General features: G+C 37.8%; 2 protein-coding genes across 3 annotated transcripts; both read left to right on the top strand.

Annotated features, from left to right (window-relative positions):
* Window positions 1-226: 226 nt before the first annotated feature.
* On the top strand, window positions 227-19,865 carry wdr35 (WD repeat domain 35). Of its 2 annotated transcripts, XM_052573385.1 has the most exons (29): window positions 227-482; window positions 690-807; window positions 935-1,006; window positions 1,103-1,195; window positions 1,326-1,454; window positions 3,274-3,407; window positions 3,577-3,742; window positions 3,822-3,970; window positions 4,560-4,685; window positions 4,763-4,948; window positions 5,071-5,115; window positions 6,146-6,202; window positions 6,317-6,377; window positions 6,962-7,106; window positions 8,256-8,325; window positions 8,634-8,687; window positions 8,769-8,878; window positions 9,001-9,217; window positions 9,731-9,811; window positions 10,119-10,255; window positions 11,771-11,974; window positions 14,529-14,675; window positions 14,942-15,074; window positions 15,200-15,310; window positions 16,404-16,568; window positions 16,732-16,872; window positions 17,126-17,282; window positions 18,034-18,274; window positions 19,292-19,865. In XM_052573385.1, exons 1-29 carry the CDS (start codon window positions 459-461, stop codon window positions 19,440-19,442), a joined length of 3,624 nt encoding a protein of 1,207 aa, XP_052429345.1. In that variant the 5' UTR covers window positions 227-458; the 3' UTR covers window positions 19,443-19,865. The 2 variants fall into 2 exon arrangements, with proteins under 2 accessions (XP_052429345.1, XP_052429346.1); XM_052573386.1 differs by lacking the exon at window positions 6,146-6,202.
* Window positions 19,866-20,007: 142 nt separating this feature from the next.
* On the top strand, window positions 20,008-24,601 carry kcns3a (potassium voltage-gated channel, delayed-rectifier, subfamily S, member 3a). Its single transcript, XM_052573387.1, has 2 exons — window positions 20,008-21,062; window positions 22,084-24,601. Exon 2 carries the CDS (start codon window positions 22,163-22,165, stop codon window positions 23,669-23,671), a length of 1,509 nt encoding a protein of 502 aa, XP_052429347.1. The 5' UTR covers window positions 20,008-21,062; window positions 22,084-22,162; the 3' UTR covers window positions 23,672-24,601.
* The last annotated feature ends 736 nt before the right edge of the window (window positions 24,602-25,337 follow it).

Raw genomic sequence — 25,337 nt, forward strand, 5'->3', positions numbered from 1 at the left:
ATGGCAACTTTCCATAATGTATTTCATGTCAGCTACCCATAATCATAATTATGCCTAAAAATTAAGAGATAAAATTTAAAAAATTAAAAAGATAATTTTAGAATTTATTAGGAATTAATTAAAAATTTTTGTTATTACAAAGGATTCAGTTAAAAATGTTTCATGGTGAGTAGAGAATTAGAACTACAAATACCATGAACGCCTTAACCAAACATCATTTCCGGGTTTCGGTTACCTAGAAACCAAGCAAACCGTTTTACAGCAGCGTACATGCATGGAACATAGACCGATAATTCAAATGCCTTGAAGAAAGGGTTTATGAAACATTTAATTTAAAAGAAGACAACGCTGAAATCCAAAACAGTCATCGGGACCAAACAACTTAGCACCCCCCTAAACACCGAGAGAAATTTGGTTCATAACGCTGAGGCAGGCTAGCAAGCTAAGCTAAAGCAAAGATGTTTATTTATCTCAGTAAGAAGGTAACGTGAAATATTGCATCGTAACTATTAATTTACTGCTAGCATTATAACAATATTACTGCTGTATTCATATTTTTCTCTGACTGAATGCGTGATTGTTTTAAGGGTTTGCTGTTAGTAATTTTCATTCGTTTTAATCATAATGATAGCTGCTTCTGCGTATACAACTTGTTTATCAGGGCCGTTGGCTTTGTTGTGTGTCCTCAGATTGCGATTCCAAACAATACCGTTTTAAAGTGTGTGTCTTGGAATAAAGACCAAGGTTTCATCGCCTGCGGAGGAGAGGATGGCCTTTTAAAAGTTCTCAAACTTGAGACTTATACAGGTGAGAACCGGAACTGCCAGTACTTCTATATGTACAGACACAATATGAACACCAATGTGAATGGTTAACTTCTATATATTATAAATAGGACTTTGAACGAAACCAAAAGTACATTTATTTTTTTTAGATGATGCCAAACTGAAAGGCTTGGCAGCTCCCAGCAACCTCTCTATGAATCAGACACTGGAGGGACACAGTGGTAAGAAAGATAGAGGAGATGTGTCAGCTCAATGTCTGTGTGTTTGTTTTAGTTTCTGTGTGTTCTTACTCTCTGAGTTTTAATTTTGCTATGCAGGTGCAGTGCAGGTTGTGACCTGGAATGAACAATACCAGAAACTGACCACGAGTGACCAGAATGGGCTCATTATTGTCTGGATGCTTTACAAAGGTAAACATCATATAAATCATAGATATATACCTATAAACCATATAGAAAATACGATAATATATGATGAATATAAAACTCCAGCCAATACACTTGTGTGACACATTTTTTTGTAATTTTGTGTGTCAAACAGGTTCATGGTATGAAGAAATGATTAATAACAGGAATAAATCTGTGGTGAGGAGCATGAGCTGGAATGCTGATGGTCTGAAGATCTGTATTGTGTATGAGGACGGTGCTGTGATTGTGGGCTCGGTGGATGGTGAGCACAGTTTTAATTATAATTATTATTAATTTTCTTATTTTTAAGTCAAAACACTACGGGCAAATCATTTTTTGTACACTGGACACATTTGTGATTTTGTCTTTTTTGGGTTTCATATGATTTTAAGAACAGTGAAAAGAAAACATCCAAAATAAACTTTACATGAAAAAAGATTTACATGCAATATATTCATTTGTGTATGTAGATTTCAATTGCACTACATGTCTTTAAATGCCATTGTCTCAAAATTTTTATTTTTATTTTTCTACTGCACTGAGCCAGAAATTTCTACTTCAGTAGCAGTCACATATGTTTACATGTACATTTAGTCATGTAGCAGACTCTTTCATCCAAAGCGACTTACAAATGAGAACAATGGAAGCAATAAAAATCAACAAAAGTGCAATGATATACAAGTGCTATAACAAGTCTCAGTTAGCTTAAGGCAGTACACATAGCAAGGGCTTTTTATTTTTATTTTTTTATTTTTTATAAATATAATGAATACAAAGAAAACAGATAGAATAGAGCAAGCTAGTGTTAGAGGTATTTTTTGTTGTTGCGGTTTTTAATTGCATAATAGATGAAAATAAAACAGATAGAATACAAAAAGATTAATTGTAAAGGTTTGGTAAAACTGGCTGGAAGACCTGCCAAGAGAGCATTGCAATAGTCCAGCCTGGACAGAACAAGAGCTTGGACAAGGAGTTGTGCAGGATGTTCCAAAAGAAAAGGCCTGATCCTCTTTATGTTGAATAAAGCAAATCTGCAGGACCGGACAATTTTAGCAATGTGGTCTGAGAAAGTCAGCTGATAATCAGTCACAACTCCAGGGTTTCTGGCTGTTTTTGAAGGAGTTATGGTTGATGTGCCTAACTGGATGGTGAAATTGTGACGAAACAATGGGTTTACTGGAACCACAAGCAGTTCTGTCTTAGCAAGGTTGAGTTGAGGTGATGGTCCTTCATCCAGCAAGAAATGTCTGTTAGACAAGCTGAGATGCGAGTAGCTACCGTTGGATCATCAGATGGAATGAGAGGTAGAGTTGAGTGTCATTAGCATAGAAGTGGTATGAAAAGCCTTGTTTCTAAATGACAGAACCTAATGATGCCATGCTATGTCTGTAGACATAGAAGAGAAGGGGTCCAAGAACTGAGCCCTGGGGCACCCCAGTAATTGGACACCTCACCATTCCAAGATACTTTGATACGCTAGATTATACTCTGAAGTTTTATAAAGAGAGGTTTGTTTATATATAATTGTTTTTTAATGCAACATTTCATTCTAAAAAGACATTAATTCCTTAATTATTTTTCTGGCTGTTGACTGTATTTTTTATTTTTTTATTAAGGAATGATGAAAATAGATATAAAAAATAAAATAAGGTAACTCTTACATGTCAACAAAATCAAACAAGAATTTTAAACCTGGCTTGTCCAATGTTAAGAGTTCTGTCCTAGAAATACATACAAATTAGAACATATTTAAATTGACAATTTATAATTAACATATACAAACATAACAGTTAAGACAACTTGTCATCCATATTATGTTATTTTTAATGTAATAAACTGGTGAAGTGTGGTGACATCTATTCATTATTTTACCCTGTTCACCTGGTGTTTTACTTTTTTTTTATATTTGATTGTAATATAAAATTATTTTCTTATTTATTAAAAAGCAACAAATCCATCAAGATATAGGTGTTTGTTGTTTTATTATATAGTTTTGACTTTTCATGCTTGTACATTTTATTAGTGTGAATATAAAGGTGTGTGTGTGTGTGTGTGTGTGTGTTTGTTTTGTGTTTTTGCAGGTAACAGGATCTGGGGTAAAGAACTTAAGGGTACCCAGTTGGCACATGTGGCCTGGTCTCCAGACAGTAAGATCCTGCTGTTTGGGATGGCCAATGGAGAGATCCACATCTACGACAACCAGGGAAACTTTATTGTGAGTGCTGAGACACTGGAAACACTCTCTGTTCATCATTGTGTTTTTATTCAGCTACTTTTACTAGTTTTCCTCTGGGGTCCTGAGTTTTTCAATATTATCCAGTCAGTTTGAGTAGTACTGCTATTCAAAACACAAATTTGCTCTTATTGTGTGTGTTTATGCCTAGATGAAGATGACCATGAGTTGTTTGGCGAATGCAACAGGTGCCCTCAGCATATCAGGTATTCACTGGTACCCCGGGACAGAGGGGTATCTGGAGCCAGACTGTCCCTGCCTAGCTGTTTGCTTCACTAACGGGCACTGCCAAGTGATGAGGCACGAGAGTGATGACAGTGAGTTTATGCATTCTTTATGTCTCTTTGTGCATGCTAAGTGACATTAATTCAGACCTGTGTGTGCGTATGTGTGAAGGTCCTGTGATCATCGAGACGGGTATGTGGCATGTGGCCAGTATCCAGTGGAATCACTGTGGCAGTGTTCTAGCTATAGCAGGATCACTCAGAAACAGCGGAGCAGAGAAAGACATAAATGCTGTTCAGTTCTACACACCGTTTGGAGAGGCGAGTACTGATCACACACATGCTTCATACAGACATATTTCAGGTTCTACAAAAGATAATATATCTTGTCATAAACAATTGTTCACTAAGACTTTTGTCATGTTTTTGAAAAAGTCTCTTAAAAGTATAGTAAAATAAGCAATATTTTGAAAGATTATTACAAATATGAATAACCTGTTTTCTATTTTAATTTATTTTACAATGAAATGTATTCCTGTCATGGCAACGCTGCATTATTGGAAGCTGTCGCTCCAGTCCTCAGTGTCACATGATCCTTCAGAAATAATTTAATATGTTGATTTGTTGCTCAAGAAACATTTTTTATTATTATCAATGTTAAAACAATTTCCACTTTATTTTTTGTGGAAACTGTGATACCCTTATTGATGACTAGTTCAAAAGAACTGCATTTATTTGAGATACAAATAGAAATATGTTGTAACAATATAAATGTCTTTATTGTATTTTTTGATCAATTTAATGCATTATTTCTGATTAAAAGTATTATTTCCTTAAACTAAAAAAAATCAAACTCATCCCAAACTTGTTACTGTTGATGCACTTATATCTGATGTCATCACGTGTCTAGCACTTGCGGACTCTGAAGGTTCCGGGCAAGCAGATGACTGCTGTATCATGGGAAGGTGGAGGACTACGAATTGGCCTAGCTGTAGATTCTTACATTTATTTTGCTAACATTCGGCCAGATTACAAGGTAATTTAGCTGGAAATAATGGCTATAAAATATTTTTCCCCCGTTCTCTGAGATAACATCTTACTCTGTCTCTGTAGTGGGGTTACTGCAGTAACACAGTGGTGTATGCATACACACGGCCTGATAGACTGGAGTACAGTGTGGTGTTCTGGGATACTAAGAATAATGAGAAGTTTGTAAAATACGTCAAGAGTCTCATGTCCATCACCACATGTGGAGATTTTTGCATTTTGGCCACCAAAGCAGACGACACACATCCACAGGTACTAAAACGGGGATCTGTTCAGCTTTTTTCTGATGAAGAGGGATATTGTAAGTAAGAATATTGTTTTACATCAAATCAAAAGTCATATCTGTTACATATCTTTTTTTATTTATTTTTCAGGAGGACACTGAGACTGAGGCTGGATCAGCTACTGGATCAGCTACGGTAAAGACACCTCTTATATTCCAATGTAGTAAAAAATCAATGAAATATTTCCATATGCACTCTGATCACAGACACCAGAAAGTAATAGACAGGAGAGGTTTAAAGGGATACTCCACCCCAAAATGAAATCTTTGTCATTTAATGACGTTCCAAACCCATCAAAGCTTTGTTCATCTTCGGAACACAATTTAATATATTTTGGATGAAAACCGGGAGGCTTGTGACTGGCCCATAGACTGCCAAGTAAGTTACACTGTCACAGTCCAGAAAAGTATGAAGAGCATCGTCATAAATAGTCCATCTGCCATAAGTGGTTCAATTGTAACATTATAAAGCAAGGAGAATACTTTTTGTACACAAATAAAACAAAAATAACGACTTTATTCAACAGTCCTTTGTTAACAGTCTCCTCTGTATCTCTCCACATCACTCAAACTGCCACCACAAGGATGCGCTGTTTCTATGTGTATTTATGCTTTTATTTGAAAGAAAACAGCACATCCTTGTGTGCGGCTGACACAAGAGCATATGCAGTTTGAGTGATGTGGCTTCATAATGTAACGGTTGAACCACTGATGGTAGACGGACTATTCTGACAATGTCTTTCATAGTTTTCTGGACTTTGACAGTGTAATTTACTTGGCAGTCTATGGGACAGTCACAAGCTTCCTGGTTTTCATCTAAAATATCTTAAATCGTGTTCCGAAGACGAATAAAGCTTTTATGGGTTTGGAACGGCATGGTTTTTATTAAGTGATTAATGAGAAAATGTTCATTTTGGAGTGGAGTATCCCTTTTACAGTAATGCATGACTGTAGCTGTTTTCATAGACCATGAGAAACCTGATCAAACTTACAGATGTGACTGTATCATGACATTTTACAAAGTAAGAACTAAACAACTAACAACTCTTAACCAGATCTAAATTTAGTAGGACAGAGGACAGTGGAAAGATGATGTAATGTAGAATTTAATTATGCTAAACCTGAGAAAGCTGTTCTTAAGCACCAGATGCAACACTTTACCACAGGCATTTAATGAGCTGTCCAATCAAAACACCTCAAAGGATCGGTCTAAGAGGAGAAAGGTATTATGAACATCAGCAAAAAAAAAACAAAAAAACTTTCAGATATTTCCGTAATGCTGTTTTAGGAAGTGTATCCATGTAGTAACGAGATGCCTGTCTATCCTTTGTCCACAGTATGCTCTGGTGTTGTGTAACTCCATTGGAACACCACAGGACTCTAAATATATTGACATCGGTGGGTAAAAGAGTTTTTACTATTTCTATATGGAAGGGATCATGCAGATTCAGAAGCTCATTATTGCAAAATAAACTCTAAGCAAGGGTTATGAAGACCCAGAAGCAAATAAATATATAAATGCACAACTTAGCTTAAACGAACTTAAACAGTATGAAAGCTGCGGTGGGAATCCCGGCTCCTTTCCTGCCACTCCCATAGGTATCCCGCTAAATTCCTCTCCTGGTTGAGAGAGCAGATCTGTTCCAGAGATTCAGCCTGATCTCTCGGAACAGATTTCAGAGTCGGAACAGCAACACACAACAGAATCTGTAGTTATTCATAGAAAAACATATTTTTATGTGAAATCTGTCTTTGAATCCTGCTCTGAATAAAGGTTTGTGTGATTTTCAACAGCCTTTTGAAATCGCACAAACCTTCAACAGATAGCTTTGATGTTTAGATAAGCTAATGTCACCTGTTTTTTTTTTTTTTTTAAATAATGATGTAACTGTAATTTCTCATCCTTCACTTTCCACAAAGTGAAATTAATACATTCTATCTGTTCCTTCACAATTTTTGTTTCTCTCTGTTTGCTGATACAGACCCTCTGTTTGTCACTATGACGAAGACTCACGTGATTGCTGCATCTAAGGAAGCATTTTATGTTTGGCAGTATCGTGTTGCTAAGAAACTCACTGCTCTTGAAATCAACCAGGTCGCCAAGACAAGAAAGGAAGGTCGAGAGAGGTGAGGGTCAAAGGTCACCAGTAGTGGGTCACCAGTGCTTAGAGAGGGATTTAAAGGGATAGTTCACCCCAAAATAAAAAATTCTGTCATTAATTACTCACCTTCATGTTGTTCCAAGCCTTAAAATATTTTTTGTTGAAATCTGCTCTTTTACCATCTTTTACAATTTAAAGTTTAGTGTTGGTAAGATTTTCATGAATTTGAATCTCTTATGCTCACAAAGGCTGCATTTATTTGATCAGAAAGACGAAATGTATTATTGCAATTTATAATAATATTTAAATATATATTTTTTATCCCAGTGAATTTTCTTCATCAATACCCTAGTTTTGACTCATGATTCTTCAGAAATCATTTTTTCAACGTATTATCAGTGTTAGATTGTTTTTAACATCGATGATAATAAGAACTGTTTTTGCACTGCTTAATACACTATTTTTTGTGGAGACTGTGATTAATTTTTGGTGAATAGAAATATTGCTATAAACATAATGGCTCTATAAAAACATATAATAATACAGGTTTTTTTCCCACTTTTGATCAATTTAATGCATGCTCAATGAATGTATTAATTAATTTCAATTTTTACTTTGCCTGCCATTCAGCATTGTCAGTCAGCAACAAATACACAAGTATTAAATGCAGTAATCATTTTATTTTTTGCTAAGTATACAAAGAGGACATAGTGATCATGTCATAATTTAAAAAAAAAAAGAAGAAGAAAATTTTACTTTTGTTTTAAGAACATATTAACTAATATTAAGATTTATTTCAGAATTTGTTGTACATGCTTTGTCCCATGTCTCAGTCTCAGTGGCTGAATGAAAGAAGCAGCTCTGTGTAATACGTAAGCTTTCATCAGATGAAGTGATGTTCCTTATTGTGGCGTACAGTCTGTGGGCAGTCTGTCTGCCTGTCTGTCTCTCGGGATAGTGTGAGGGTGTGCTCGCTGACGGCAGCACTTTGGAAAAGTTCTGTTCAAGGCTGTGTGATGAAATCCTGCGACCCACACTCTGGAACGGGACCCAGTGTTCTGTTTCCCTTGAACATGATAGAAATACACTAAGGCGTTGCCTCTCTTGCTTATTCTTCCTCACTTTACCTGCACACTGTCTCTTTTCACTCTGTCTTGCTGACTCTTTTCTCTAGGGTTTATCACATCGATGACAGTCCAAGCGGAACATCAGATGGGACACTGAACTTTGCCAAAGCCTTCACAGTGAGTACACTCAGCACAGACACTTACATGTGGCTCTATTAGCCTCTCGTGAGAGGATTAGTGGGAAAAACTGTCATAGAACACTGCTCCGCTAGTCTGCTTATGAATTATTTCATAGTTGTGCTATGTTTTCCTTGATCCACACATTTTTATGTGACATGGTTCACATAAGACACTTCTAAGTGATCCAGTTGTCATCTAAACTTGTATTTACAAGTATGGAGGCTGCAGTCCACTTTTTAATATGACAGCCCTGAGAAAAGGGTCATGGACACTGAAATGATTTTTTGTTTGTTTGTTTGTTTCAGGCCACAAGAGATCCGATCTGCTGCATTACAGCATCAGACAGAGTGCTTCTAGTGGTACGTCTGATTTACACAAGGACACATGCTTTTTCATCACAAAGTTTCTGCTTTATTTATATGAGGTTGTGATGTCTGCAGGGCCGTGAGTCTGGTATCCTACAGAGATACAGCCTGCCCAACATCACCCTCCTGCAGAAATATTCCCTTACCTCCAGACCGTATCAGCTGTCCCTCAATTGTAACTCCAGGTCTGATTTCTCTCTTTTTCTTGTCTCAGTTTTTATCCAATTGTAATATTAGATCAGACTACTCACTCGTTTTTCCTGCTTGTATAGCGAGAGTTTGTTTTAAAATAATTGTATTTTTCTAGCCGGCTGGCTATTATAGACATTACGGGTGTGTTGACATTTTTGGACGTAGAGACACGGGCTTCGTCAGGGGATGCAGAGGGCGGGTCCACAGCTGGAGATCCATCCAAATTTGAGCGCAAGGATGTCTGGGATATGAAATGGGCTAATGACAACCCAGATCTGTTCTCCATGATGGAGAAAACCAGAATGTATGTCTTTAGAAACCTGGACCCTGAGGTGAGGCATAGAGAAAGAGTTAATTATTCATAAATCGATATATGTTGAGTGTTGTGGCTAGAAAGGGTGATCGTTTTGTCAGAGCTAATGCACTCTTCAGAAAGTGCAGCCATTTTCAAACAAACGCACACACACAAACGCACACGCACACACACACACACACACACACACACACACACATGCCAGCTTCAGTAAATCACAGAGCACATGGCCTGTAGATCAGACCACCCACTGTAGAGATTCAGCAGAGCTTTTTTCTTCATGCACAGAAAGACAGCAGGTAGTTTACGGGTCCAGTTCACACATTATAAGCAATATTCACAAAACTATTATATATATATATATATATATATATATATATATATATATATATATATATATATGTACAGTCATAATTAATCAGTTTTAACTTCCATAAAACAAATTCTGTTACTTCAGTTGTTTTAATTTGCAGCGGTATTAGTGGGAACATTCTCCTGACAAGTTCTTATTTGTGTTGTGTTTTGAACACAGGAACCGATTCAAACGTCTGGCTTCATCTGCCACTTTGAGGATCTGGAGATCAAATCTGTTCTTCTGGATGAGATCATGAGGGTTGGTTGGAATATATTGGATTAAATCAATTTGTAGTTGAATTTGAGTTTGTTCAAAATTATTCACTGAATTTTTAAATTGAGATTTTCGGGGCTGAAAAAATAACATAATCATATATCGGAAATGACCAAAATCCTAAAACAAAGCCTATATATATAATCTGTGCTCTGCTAAATTGTTATAATTTCTGTAAAATTATTATTATTATTATTATCATTATTATTTTAATTGTTATTTTAATTTTAATATCTTAATTACGTTTTGTGAATCCTGAATATAATTTTTTAAAATAATAATAATCTTTCAGGATCCAGAGGTTCCAAATAAAGATTATTTAATAAACTTCGAGATCCGCTCGCTGAGGGACAGCAGGGCACTTATTGAGAAGGTTGGAATTGAAGATGCTTCTCAGTTTATTGAGGACAATCCCCATCCACGTCTCTGGTGAGGCACACACTCATTCCACACAATAAATGGGGCGGTTTGGTTAATTTATTCAAGCAAACCTGCACACGGAAAGAGGAATACATGAATGAAAGCATAGGCATAGGCAGTACGGAACAGTGTGTCAAAACATACTGTGTGGGTTTGTGTATTTGTGTATGTGTTTAGCAGGACTGTGTTTGTTTTAGATTTTAGAGATTTAAGAGTGTGCAACTTGGCAATGTGTGCGTTTCCTGGAAGTGGAAAGTATGTGGTCCAAATTTATACTCTGAATGAATTGTGAGCTACAGTTTTATGATCTGAATGATGATCCTGGCACTGGCAGGACAAAATTTAACCAATAAGACAGCACACTTCTGGTTCCTGGAGAGCTTTGTCTTTCAGTACCTGTCTGGCCATTTAAGAAAGGGAAACCCGGATAAACTGGAATCAAATGAACTAATGTAAACAGGCACGTTACTGTGTAATTATTTATGGTTTTCTAAGACTGTGATGAAAGAGAGAACGATGTAACCTGTAGTCATAAAGCAAAGCAGTCTTGGAGTGGCTCTATTGATTTAACAAACCACTGGAGTTTTAGTGGCTCTGTCAGTTCTCACAGCACAAGGAGGAATTTCAGATCGGACTCTTGCTACACAAGCAGGGAGGTAAACCCAGAGATCTAACATACATTGACTGGACTCTTCACAGTTTTACCAGTTGTTGAATAATTTAGAAGTGGATCTCTCAAAACCAGTTAAGGCCACATCCAGATCACGTTTAACCCCATAATCTAGAAAAATATCTATAAATGACTGTATCTTGCTAAAATCATATTAATTATATTGAAGTCTTTTTTTGTTTATTAGTATTTGCTATGCTGTCTCTAATCTACACGTTTAAATATAGGTTTCTTTTCTCTTTCTTTGATTCTGGAGTAAAAAGGAAAAGTAGATTCACCTTTTAGTGCATTGTCAAGGGAGTTGCTGTTAATACTGTCAGACGGGAACTGGAGAAGGAATCCTACAGGAATATGGTGTAAAGAAATAAAGAGCTGTGTCAGCTCTCTCTTTCAGTTTGGGTGTGTTTGCTTTAATACGAGCGTGAGAGCTCAAAGGCTCTGTTGTTTGATTTTACTCATCCTTAACATGCCAACATGTCAGAGGTCAAAGGTTTTCTTAGCTTTCCATGAGTGCATGCAAAGATCCTGGACACAGTCACTTCACCATCCTTGGCCACTTTTTGTGGCTCAGTTCTCTAAAACTGTCCAGGGTGTCATCAGTCAAACAGATTTAACTAAATGCAGCTGAAACATTATCAGTGTCATTTTGTTTATGTCCAGATTTGTGATGCTGTTTGCTCTTTGTTTAGATCAAATATGATCCAAATACTCTGATCAAATAATTTTGTTAGTGCTAGTGTATCATATACTAGATGCCATGTAATCTCAAATACGGGATTTAGTGTGAAGTTTTCAGACCTCCAGTATTTGACGGTTGAACATTCAGTCAGTTGTATCTGTGCATGCACTTCCAGGCGTCTGTTGGCAGAAGCAGCACTGCAGAAGCTGGATTTGAAGATGGCTGAACAGGCGTTTGTGCGCTGTAGAGACTACCAGGGCATTGAATTTGTCAAGAGACTGAGCAACCTACAAAGTGAAGCCATGAAACAAGCCGAGGTAGCTGCTTACTTCAGCAGGTTTGAGGAGGCAGAGAGGATGTACCTGGACATGGACCGCAGGTACACACAGACATATGCATGCTGTCATACACAAACCTCGAGGAGATTCATATCCTGTGCGAAATCTGTGTAGACAAGAACACTTCACTTAAAAAATAGCACTGTTAAATTAATTTGGTTGAATTGTGTTGCTGTTAACTAAAACTACTGTTTCAAAAATAGAAAGAATACATACATATAAAATTAAAAGCTTAATTTTTAATTTGCTGAAGCTAAAACTGAAAAATAAATTGAAGATGAATAATAAAATATTAAAAAAGAAACTAATACAAATAACAAAAGCACATAATGACATTGCTAAAACTGAAAAACTAATTTAAAGGGGGGATGAAATGCTATTTCATGCATACTGAGTTTTTTAGACTGTTAAAGATTTGGAATCCCATGCTAAACACGGACAAAGTTTCAAAAATTAAGTTGTACGTTTGAAGGAGTATTTTTGTTCCTAAAATACTCCTTCCGGTTTGTCACAAGTTTCGGAAAGTTTTTTCGAGTATGGGTCTGTGTGACGTTAGATGGAGCGGAATTTCCTTATATGGGTCTTAAGGGCACTTCTGCCGGAAGAGCGCGCGCTCCCGTATAGCAGAGCATTGAGAGCAGAGGCATTCATTCACTGATCAGAGCGAGAGCGTTGCGAAATGTCACAAAAGAAGTGTGTTTTTGGTTGCCAGGGCAAGACAACCCTGCACAGATTACCCAAAAAAAAATTTAGGGACCAGTGGATGGAGTTTATTTTTACAGAGCATCAACGGAGTTGTGCAAGTGTTTTTGTTTGTTCCCTGCATTTCGAAGATGCTTGTTTTACAAACAAGGCCCAGTTTGACACCGGGTTTGCACATCGTTTATTTCTTAAGGATGATGCAGTCCCAACGAAAAAGGGTCACGATCGTGTGTTGAAACCGCAGGCGGTGAGTAAAACTGCTTCAAATATCTCTGTGTTGTTAACTTAACTATCGGCGCGTAAGCACATCAACTAAACAACATGCGATGTTGTCATCAAACTGCACTTTCCACATGTACAGCTTAAAAAAAAAAAAAGACGACATAAAGTGGAACTTAGTCATTTTCCAAAACTGCTAAGCAAATATATACAGTTTCAGTACATACCACATAGAGACGTCATTGCTGATGCTGCTCTTGTTAAATTTCAGCCTCTGGATCTGATTCTGGATCATAAATATACGTCTGAATCTGACTGTTAGCCATGGTTTGTTTTGGATGTTTTTTTCCTCACGGTAATGTCACAGCTTCCAAACGCTCTCAAGGCAAAAGCTTACTCGCGCTCGTGATTCTTTAGCTCCGCCCACACGTCACGCCTCCAGGCGCTCGTGTTTTTCCGGGAAAAAACGGTACAGACTATCTTTCTCTTATGAATATAATAAAACTAAAGACTTTTTGGAGTTATGAAGGATGCAGTACTACTCTATAGGTACTCAAGATTAACAGGATATTGAGTGAAAACGAGCATTTCACCCCCCCTTTAAAATATTCAGAAATATAATAGTTTATAAATAGTAACACTGAAAATATAAGACTGAGCGGGATTCAAATTAACAAGCACCACGTGCTACACATTCAGTGTTCACCTCACTAAAACTACATGCTTTGGTAAAGTCTCTACTTTAACACTGTTTTACAAATGTTACAAATGTCCTTGATTATGATTGGTTGAGCCGTGTTCGAAGCTGTTGTAAATTACTCTATAGCTGAGTCCGAAAGCTCTAAAGGCAGCATTCCAAGGCAGGAAGGCATCAAGGCATGTCCGAATACAGATTCTGCTTTACTTCCTGTCTCTGGAGGTACTTTCTTCTGATCTAATTTTGAAGGCAGCATAGATGTATCCTTCGCTGCCATTGATATCCCACAATCCTTTGTGCAAAAGTGCTTCCCTCAAAGTCATTGCCTCATATGGAAGCAGCAAGTAAGCTACCCAAGTTTTCAGATGCAGCCTATGAACATACACCTTTGGTTACATCTGTGTGTTGCTCAGCTACCACTTTGTTGCAACCACAACTGTTTCTGAGGAACTACATTGTTTGGCGGAAGAATAATGTTTTTATTAATATCATTACATTTTATTTGCTTTGTTTTATTTTTTGAAACCTTGCTACATATATGGAATAACTGTTTTATGAAAGCAATAAGTCATGTGAAGCTGTGGTTTACACTGAATTTATAATAGCTAAGGGGGTTTTCACAATGCTGTTATAAATTCACTGTAAACTACGGCTTCTTGGGGCTTATTGATTTATTCTACATTATATACTTTTTTTATAAAAAATTTTACCAAACAAAGCAATTAATATTTCTTCTGGCATACAACAAGAAATTACCATATTTTAATTTAACTGAGTACTAAATTAAATAAAGTACAGGGATGGATGATTTTTAGATTGGAAAAAAAAAACACACACTCAAATTAATTTCCAAAAGTGTCTCTGGTTTGGATCTGTATTTTTTTTTTTAATGCGGTTATGGCCAACATTTTAATTAACTAAATTGAAAAAAGCAACAGAAATCAATTTATTTTCATCTTTCTCCCTCTGGTCTCTAGGGATTTGGCAATAGGTTTGCGTATAAAGCTCGGTGATTGGTTCAGGGTTCTGCAGTTGTTAAAGACCGGATCAGGTGACTCTGATGATGCTCTTCTGGAGCAGGCCTACAACGCCATTGGAGACTATTTTGCAGACAGACAGAAATGGTAGGCTGTTTAAGTGCGGCTATGCATAAGTGTTTATAAATATGTGTGTGTGTGTGTGTGTGTGTGTGTCAAAAGCCGCACAGCTGAACTGTATGTAAAATCTGTTTCAGTGTCAAACACTTATTTAGGCATAAGCCATTAAACCAAAAGGTCTTTAAGATAAGTAAATTCATTTCAGTGTGTCCAAATATATGACTGTTTTCTTTTACTTGATAAATTGTATTATTTGCATGTTGACAGACATTGGAAGTGTGTGTGTTCCACAGGTTGAATGCAGTACAGTATTACCTTCAGGGTCGTAATCAGGAGCGTCTGGCTGAATGTTATTATATGCTGGAGGACTATGATGGTCTGGAGAGACTTGCAAACTCGCTACCAGAAAACCATAAACTGCTACCAGTGGGTGCTTTCTCTTCTCTCTCTCTCTCTCTCTTTCTCTTTCCAATTCTTTCAAAACAGACCAAGCAGTACTGTTTGGTTCAGGTTGTGTTAATGGCTTGACCTGTGCTTTATTGTGTGTGTAGGACATTGGCCAGATGTTTGTTACCGTGGGAATGTGTGAGCAGGCCGTCAGTGCATTTCTGAAATGTAACCAGCCCAAAGCAGCTGTGGATGCCTGTGTGCATCTAAACCAGGTGAGGGTTTATACACCACTTGTTGTATGGATTTGATATGATATGAATGTTATAGGTATAATGTGTTAATAATATATTAACCCTCTCAAGGCAGACGTTGCTGATTTGCAACAGTTAAAAACTAAAAACCTTATTACTCCAGATACATATTTTATGTATCTGGAGTACTAAAAATTTGACTAAAGGTTACTTAAGTTACTAAAACTTAATTTGAGCCTGAGAGGGTTACTCGTATCAATTATATTAATATTACAGTCTGCAAGGGCTGTCAGTTGATTTAAAAAAGTAATTCTGATGAATCTGTTCATTGTAGTTAAAGCATCTGTATCCTTTTTAACAAGAAAAAAAAATAAAGACACTGAGCAAAGATAAAGACAAAGAACATCAGTACTCAGAATATATATTTCTCACATCTAAGCAGAAAATAATATTAAATAATATAGTAATTTTCTGGATACTTTTATAGATTAATTCATACATATATTTATCTAAGAGGTTTATCTAAGAGTCATGCTTGCAGGTGAAATTTAAGATTTTTTTAGTCTCATAAATTAATTTGATTTGATTTGCATAAAGCTTTTCATTTGTTAAACTTCTCTGGATATCATTTCTAAATAAATTTTTCAATAAAGAAGGTATTTTCTCCAACAAGTACTGATCTGAAAAACAACTCACAGACACACACTTGTGCTGTTTCTTTTGTAAAATTTATGATCATTCTTTAGAAATCACACAATGAATGAAATAATTATTATCCGATATCTGCGTTAAAGACTTTGACAGCCCTATTTAATATGCATTTCTCAAAAGAACTCTTTCTCCCTCTCTTCACTGAATGCATTCTGACTCATTGCCTTTTCTTTGGCTTTTTTTGGGCCATTTAGAGATAATGATGCTTCTGTCATTAGTTTAAATGAGAGGTTCAGAGAGATCACAGTGCTCATCATCAGTTCTACTCAAAGATCCAGATGCAGCTATAACGTCATCACTCTCATCTGCTCCTGAAACCTGTCTGTGACGAATGTTTAGATGTTTGATGATGGTAACAAATATACAACAGCATAAATACATTTCAATTGTGTGCACATTTCAGTGGAACAAAGCTGTTGAACTTGCCAAAGACCACAGTATGAAGGAAATTGGCCCTCTGCTGTCCAAATACGCCTCGCATCTGCTGGAGAAAAACAAAACTCTAGAGGCCGTAGAGCTCTACAGAAAAGCCCATCACTTCCTGGATGCTGCCAAACTCATGTTTAAGGTATGTTAGTATCAGTTTGTGTAAAAAAAACATTGTCAATTGGGATCCTCAGGTTATGAAACTAGTGATGATTGAATTGCAACAATGTACACTCTTCACATTTAAAGCCTGGTTATTTTGTAAATGTTAAATACTTTTAATGACACACTTTATTTCACCTTAGATCGCAGAAGAAGAGGCGAAAAGGAGAACACGACCGCTGCGAGTGAAGAAGTTGTATGTGCTTGCTGCCCTGCTGGTGGAGAACTTCCACACCCAGATCAAAAGTTCACAGCAAAGCAAAATCAAGGGCAAGAAATCCGAGGTACTCAAAGTAGATGTTCTAAACTCTTGTTACCTGTTTCCAGGTGATGGGTGTAGTTTAGATTTAGTACAGGTCTAACCAAGTACAGGTTTATTATCATTTGGGATCTTTGGACAGAGCTGTGGTAGTTGGTAACTGTTGGCACTGTGGTGTGCAGCTGCAGCCTGACTCAGAGTCCGACAGGAAATCAGTAGTGATAAAGGGCTCATTTACAGCCTAGTGGTTGGTAATTTGTGTGTGTGATTTATTTCAGGCTACCAGTGCATTAGCAGGGCTGTTAGAGGAAGATGAGTCGTCTTCAGACAGCCGTATCCTGGATGACGCCTGGCGTGGGGCAGAGGCCTATCATTTCTTCCTGCTTGCGCAGAGACAGCTATACGAAGGCAAGGTGGACGCAGCCATGAGGACAGGTAACACTTACAACCCCATGCAATAAATAGCATATACACACTTACTATTAGAATATTATTACATTGTTAAGTCAATCAGAGAGGTTTGAATTTTTAAATGATTTCCTGTCTGTATTTTTCGGGTGCAGTATGTTGATATTTACCCAGAATTATACATTTGCAGAAAATTATAATGATCACCGTAATATAATTATCCATAGGTTTCTGTGTGTGTGAGTGTGTGTGTGAGTGAATGCATGCGTGGTATGTCTGGTCTGCGAACATAAAGTGTTAAATCGCTTACCTGAACTGAGAAAACAAACTCAAAGTGAAGTCTTTATAGCATTCAGTCTACACATACACACTTGCAAAAAACGTTTGCTTACATGAAGGTCTAGACAAGATGTTTAAACCACAGATGACATCATATCCAGGACCACCTGGACAAGAGGTGTGCATGCATGCATGTATATGTGTGGGTTAATGTCTCTGTCTTTCAGTTAGCAATGTTTTCATGGCATACTAATATTAAAATCTTAAAATTATTTAATAAAAGCTATTTAAGTTAGGGATATATAAAATATAAAGTATTAATATAAACATTCTGTAAAAACTGTAAAAACACATATCGCAGCAGTTTAAAATGCTACAAGTGAATTTAGGCACCACAGTATGAAAATGAACTTTCAGTGAGCAGCAGAGGTGTTTCTTATTAAAATCTTGTTCTTCAAATGTGAAGAAATGCAATCATTTCTTTATTTTCTGTTTCCAGCTCTCCATCTCCGTGACTATGAGGATATCATCCCTGCTGTGGAGATTTACTCTCTGCTAGCCATCTGCTCATCTGCCAACTGTGCGTTTGGTACTTGCTCTCGCGCCTTTATTAAGCTGGAGTCTCTGGAAACACTGACTCCAGATCAGAGGCAGCTTTATGAAGACCTGGCCCTGGAGATCTTCACCAAACACAGCCCTCGAGACACCCGGCAAAGCCAGCGAGACAGTCTCACTGATGGGTAAGACAGGAACACAATAGCCAGAAGCACTGGAAACATTCTCAGGCCTCGTTTAACCGATAACTGAGGCGGATCCTTCGTTACAGCTGGTAGACAGAGCTGTGAGGTCACAGTGACGCAAGTGTAAAGTAGTGTGAGATGAGTGACGTAAAGATCAGCACGCATGATGTAGACCCGAATCACTGCAGTGTGCCAGGTGATTGGACATTTCCAGACCATTCAAAACATTACATCAGCACAGTTCCTCCTTTAAACGGTAGTAAAACAGAGGGAAGAGTATTGAATACACTACCATTGAGAAGTTTGGAGACGGTAAGATTTTTTGTTTTGGAAAGAAGTTTCTTATCCTTACCAAGGCTACATTTATTTGATAAAAAAAAATACAGTATTTTTGTGAAATATTATTTCAGTTGAAAGTATCAGTTTTCTATTAGAATTTATTTTAAAATGTAATTTATTCCTGTGATTGCACAGCTGGTTTTCAGCATCATTACTCCAGTCTTCAGAGTCACATGATCTTTCAGAAATCATTCAAATATGCTGATTTGGTGCCCAGGTAACATTGCTTATGTTATCAACGTATTTTAGTGGAAACTGTGATATTTTTGTTTTTCAGGAGTAGAAAGTTCATAAGAACAGCCTTTACTGTCACTTGATGCATCATTGCTGAATAAAAGTATTAATTTCTTGAAAAAAAAAAAAAAAATCTTACTGAATCCAAAACTTTCAACAATATTGTATCTTCTTTGTCTCATTGAAGCTGTCCATTATAATTAATTCTTTGCAAACCCCAAAAAGCACATATACACATCACACACATTTACAGGGGAAAGTTTTCTGGAGTAAAGTTATTTCCAGTAATTAGTAATCAGCACAAAACTTAAATATGAGTCACCGAAATAACTGTCCCAATTATGTTTGTTAAACTAGCATGTGTGATGATGCGTTCCGACTTGATGAATTAATCTCTTTCTCTCTCTCTTTTTTTCTCTCTTTTATCTTTCTTTTCTTTCTCAGGCCAGAGGGCAAGTTGCCTACCTGTATAGTGACAGGAAGAGTGATATCGGAGTTCCAGTTCTGGATGTGCAGTGTGTGTAAGCACTGTGCTGTGGAGCAGGAGATCACACAACACAACTTCTGTCCTCTCTGTCACTCCCCAGTGGGATAGATTTTACCATCTCTTTCCCAAGCTCAGCTCTTGCTCCATCAAATGTCAGTCTTTTCGATGTACTGTGGGACACAAACTGCCACAAAAGTAGAAGGCTTATTAATCTGTGTAATTTGGATGTTCAAATTATCATATATATATATATATATATATATATATATATATATATATATATATATATATATATATATATATATATATATATATATATATATATATGGCATTTTCATGTACTTATATAATTACATTATTTTACTTTATCTAACAAAGTTCTGTACAAAAAAGACATTTTTATGTGAATCATCACATTCTACCCAATTTGACAATTTAAACAAAAATTAGTTAAACATTTTTCGCAAACATTCGCAAAATTAGGAATTAATAATCTGACTAATAACTGTATGTGTGTATTTGAGACGTTTTGTAGTAAAAAAAAGTGAAATGGATTCAGTGTATTATGTTATTTTGGCATTGATTGAATAGAACACAAATTTGCCTTGCAAAAAAAAATAAATGTTCCTATATTTACAAAAAGATAAAGATATTATAAAAAAAAAAATCTCAAATCTCTCAGACGTTGCTGTTCACTTTTGTCAGTAATCTGATTTGAATTGAGAGTTTACATATTTAATTTTAGGCACCTGTCCATTGAAACCTTTAGAGATAGTATCCGTTGTATGCCACGCAATGCTGCCCTCTGCAGTCGCTCTCGAGAACTGACGCTTCTGACAGTGTATAATGTTACTTATTGCATATGTTTAAAACATTTATAGTGTTTCGCTGAGCATAAGTGACAGTGTTGTTTTTTATTGGACAAGAATATATATTTTTTTTCTTTATTAAGTTGAACAACGTATTTAAAAATACATACTGTAAAGAGTAAGATTAAACCGGCGTACTCTTGACGGCCTCTAGAGGGCATCATCTGTCAATTCCTGTCTGCACGTGCGACAGGTGCTGCGTCAGGGAGAAATACTTTGACCGAAGAAAGTGAATGTGTTGACAAACCACTCGCTCTTTACATGGTATGATAACTTAACATTCTTTAACGTAACTGCAGTATCCTCCGTCGATGATGACATTCGCTTTTATTAAAATTACACACATGATGCTCTTAAAAGTTTGAGGGAAAAGAATCGTTGCTGCTTTTAAGTAGGCTATATTTCTTTTATTTTCACAAAATCCATCCGACCTCTGCTTTCTTCCTAAGCAGTAACTCCAGGGATCTATAATCTCAGTCTTTTATTAGTTTTCTAATCCTTTAACTGGTCTTCACGGGTGGTCAAAGAGTCGCTCTCTAGCCCTGGTTTTTCTCTCAATCATTGTTCCTCCTTGGAGCATGTGGAGGCGCGTCCAGTAACGCGAAGCGCAAGCGCGTTTCAGTTGCCACGGGCCAGTGACGCACGGACGCACAGCTGCCCCGAGGCACCGCGAGTGCGTTTGCGGCACACTGTGTGCCAAGTGTCCCACCCGACACAGTCTGCTGCGGGACATGGGGCAAACGCTGCAAACGAGCGCACACCGGGCTCTACTCTACCAAGGAAGGCGCTGGAAGATGGCAATATCCACACCGAACGTCTTTGCAGTGCACTGATGCCGTCTGAAAAGAAAGGAAAACAGGTAAACTGTGACATTGCTTGTTTGTAGTTTTTGTTCCGCAGTGTTTCTTTTGAACTTAACTTCAGTGCTGTCCTTGGTGCTGGATTTCCATCAGGCAGAGCACGTGGATTTGCACACACCTCGCAGAAACTCAAAATGTCATTTAGAAATTTGATGTTGTACCCAAAAGTAATTTCGTTTTTCTATAGTTACTTTTGTTGCTGTCAGATTTTATTTACGTTGTATGTATTGCAAGTTTAATTATTACATACATACACAGGTGTAAAAGTCTGAGCCGTATTGAAAATCTGGAGTTGAAAGTCTTAACTAAAAACTTGAAATAATACATTAAAAAAGAAAATGATAGGACATTAAAGAGGAAATATATAAGTTTTTGCACAATTTATAGGTCACCAATCAAATAAGCATGTCTCTATGTACACACAGTTTCCATTGAATGACAAGATGACCTTTTTTTTTTTTTTTTTTTTTACTTATTTAATAAAAATAAAGCAAACTACAATAATTTTCATTAATGGTCATTGTAAATTGTAAAGGTTTCATCATCTCACAATAAAAATATAAATTTTTCAAACTTTATAAAAGCACTGCTAATTAGAACTGTCAAGTGCTCACTGAATGTCCTGAAACCTTGACATGACTTTGTACCCTGCCGTACTGCTGGAAAAGAAAGTCAGAATTACTATTAAAATGCTCATAATGATCACAAAATCAAAAAGGTTTTTTTTTATGACAGTGTACAAAATCAATATCCATTGGCAGCTATAAAAGCTGATCTGGGCTCCAGAATGCTTTTATCCCATCATGATTGTTACATTTAGAAGCAGTATATAATAGATTAGCTGTCTTTCTGTCTGCATATTTAAATCTGATTATGTTTTTGTCTTGCCATACAGTGGAGTACAGTACAGTGAATTGTGGCAAGGAGTACTGAGAAAAAAAAAGATTGCATGGTTTTGATGAGCAGGTATCAATAGCAACAGGTCAGTGATAATCGGGCTTTTCTCTTCCTGCATTACAGGCATGCAGCCATAGATGAGTCTCTCCAAAACTGCTTAGCCCAACAGATCCACTCACTCCTTCATGTTCTGACATCCATCATGGTGTATGGGCAGGTCCTGCACCGCCAAGGCCCCGAGGAGAGCTTCATCAACCTCAACGTCGGCGGCTTTAAGCAGCAAGTGGAACGAATGGTCCTCCAACGCTTCCCCCACACACGACTGGCCAAACTTCTCTACTGCAGCTCAGAGGCTGCTATTCTCCAGCTTTGCGACGACTATGCAGCATCCGAACGCGAGTATTATTTTGACCGAAATCCGTGTTTTTTTCGCTACGTGCTCAATTTCTATCATACCGGAAAGATCCACCTGATGGAAGAGTTGTGTGTGTTTAGTTTCAGCCAGGAGTTGGAATATTGGGGCATCAAGGAGCTTCACCTGGACGCTTGCTGCAGCGACAGATTTCAAGAACAGAAAGAGTACACAGGAGATCACGACTGGGGAAATGACGATGACCTGCAGAACCAACTACAGGACAGCTTAGATTCATCGATGGAGGAACTGTCAGCATTTGACAAAGACCTGGAAAAGTTTGAGGGCACCTGGTGCTCTGAGAAGCGTAAGGAACTCTGGCTGCGACTGGAAAACCCGGGATATTCGTGCTCCGCAAAAATAATGGCAGTGTTTTCACTGAGTGTGGTACTGATGAGTATTGTGGCCATGTGCGTTCATAGCATGCCTGAGTTCCAAAGGCTGGACGTTAATGACAAAGAAGTGGAGGACCCAGTGTTGGCTGTGTTCGAGACCTTTTGCGTCCTCTGGTTTTCTCTCGAGTTCATCCTACGGTTAGCAGTCACACCATGTATGCGCAAATTCCTAAGCAATGTGCTAAACATCATTGATTTCGCCTCTATAGTTCCATTTTATGCCACGTTGGCGTTTGAAACCATGGATGCTGAGGAAAGCGAGGAGCTTGAGAACGTGGGAAGGGTCGTGCAAATCCTGCGCCTCATGCGTATCTTTCGAATCCTCAAACTGGCACGGCATTCGGTCGGGCTGCGTTCGCTTGGAGCAACGCTCCGTCACAGCTACCATGAGGTCGGACTCCTCATCCTCTTCCTTTCCGTGGGAATCTCCATTTTCTCAGTGCTCATCTATTTTGTGGAGAGGGAGGACGATGAGTCGGAATTGCAGACCATACCAGTAGGCTGGTGGTGGGCGACGATCAGCATGACCACGGTGGGATACGGCGACACGTATCCCATCACGTTGGCTGGGAAACTCATCGCCACCTTGTGCATCATTTGCGGCCTGCTTGTAGTCGCCCTTCCAATCACTATCATCTTCAACAAGTTCTCCAAGTACTACCAGAGACAGAAAGCCCTGGTGGACTCTGAGCAGCTTCAGCCAGAGGACGAAAAACTGCCAAATCTCAGCATGCCTTTTCTTTACATAGGAGACCTCTACGGACAAAAGATGACTTCTCTGGTGCGTAGCACGTCCTCCAAGAGTAGTGCGGGGAGTGAGGGAGGCGTCACTGATGCTTCCAGCATTCAGGATGTTGAAATTGTCTGCCCTACTGGGATGCCACAGTCTGACAAAGCAACATAAATCTGGGTTCTTCAAATCCGGTCTTGGACGGCCACTGCTTTGCAGAGTTTAGCTCAAACCAGTGATCTTGAAAACCTTGGTGAGATGTGTTTGTTTATGGTTGGAGCTAAACTATGCAGGGCATTGGCCCTCCAGAGCAATATTTGAGGAACCCTGATACAAATGATTATATGCACAACCTCAAATGAATAGAGCGTGAAGAAACAAAAATAAACTTCCTTGCTTAGATCTGCAGCACACGTTGATGAAACACAACAGGACCCTAAGACACAAGGCTCTTTCTTACCGAGGTACTCCTGGACCTTCAGTCAAAAGCACTATTTCTCTTTAGTTCTCAGGGTGAAAATATCTCAAGCTTTCCATTATTTACAGAACCTGTTATGGACACTAATCTATACAACAGGCTAGCAGTAACACTAATGGTCTATACCCAATTAACAGCACTGATTGACAGGTGGTTTTTTTTATTCTTCCGACAAGCTGTTCATTTAATTACAAGCCTTTCTGCAGTGCCTGTGGGAAAAGGACTATGCTTAAATGTTTTATAGGCAATGACAGCATCTAAAATGCTGGACTTCAGATGGCATGTTGGTATATACCATCCTTCCTAATGTGTCCACCAGAGACGGAAGGACGGAAAGAGTGCATGCATATTTCAACAGGAGAGAGGAGAAGCCACAAGAGAGAGGGGAGAAGAAAGCAGGAAAGTGATGTTACAGTTGAATAAAGTGTTGATATACAGTAGATTTAAGTTTCTGCTCTTTGTTCTGAAATCACTGCATGGGTCTGCAGAGAGATGAAGGGTCTTGAAAGAAATGGTTCACCCCAAAATGAAAATTGTTATTATCTACAAAACCTCATGTCGTTTGAGACTTGTAGTCTGTTATTTTGATGTGAAGCACACTACAGCTTCAGTATAATGCAGTTTATAGTGACCACTATAAAAACGCCTGGCTTCATAAGGCGCTTAAACACAAGTAAATGAACAACGTGAGAGTAGTTCATAGGAGTTGTGCACTATTCTCTAAATCTTCTGAAGCTGTAATATGTCATCAGACTAAATTTTTGTTATTTTTTGAAAGTGGACTTTTGATTTGAGAACCTTAATTGACATCAGTAAGTTGAATCCTGATTTGTGAAAGAATCAGAATGATTTGTATACAAGCTCAATGGAAAGAACTGACTGAAAAAGAACTTTCTGAAAAGACCTGCATGATTTAAAAAAAATATATATATCTTTTCGTTCCGCAGAAGAATGAAAGTCATGTGGCCTTGGAATGACATGAGTAAAAGTAAGTAAAAGATCATTTTTTAAGTGAACTTTAGCTTAAATCTTTTACATTTGAATCTTGTTAATCAAGTGTTACTTTACAGTGAGTTTGTCCCACCTCCTCATGTGTCTCATGAGTAATGCCTTATGCGTGTATTATCAATAATGTCTTATTGAGCATCAGGTTGAGCTATCCTCTGTCTTCTGCACGCAGGGCATTCTCTCTCCATCTTGCCGGCTCTCTCATTTTTTTTGGAGTGGCTTATGTCAGTAGACTGTATTAGCAGAGGTCCAAATGTTAGAGCTGTCTGCCACAGGGGATGTATTACTGCTGAAACGGCATCCGTTTGGCAAGTGGCTTTAACTTGGATAGATTGGTCTCTGTTTGAGACGTGC

This window comes from Carassius gibelio, chromosome B13 (genome assembly GCF_023724105.1).
Source record: "Carassius gibelio isolate Cgi1373 ecotype wild population from Czech Republic chromosome B13, carGib1.2-hapl.c, whole genome shotgun sequence".
NCBI lineage: Eukaryota > Metazoa > Chordata > Actinopteri > Cypriniformes > Cyprinidae > Carassius > Carassius gibelio.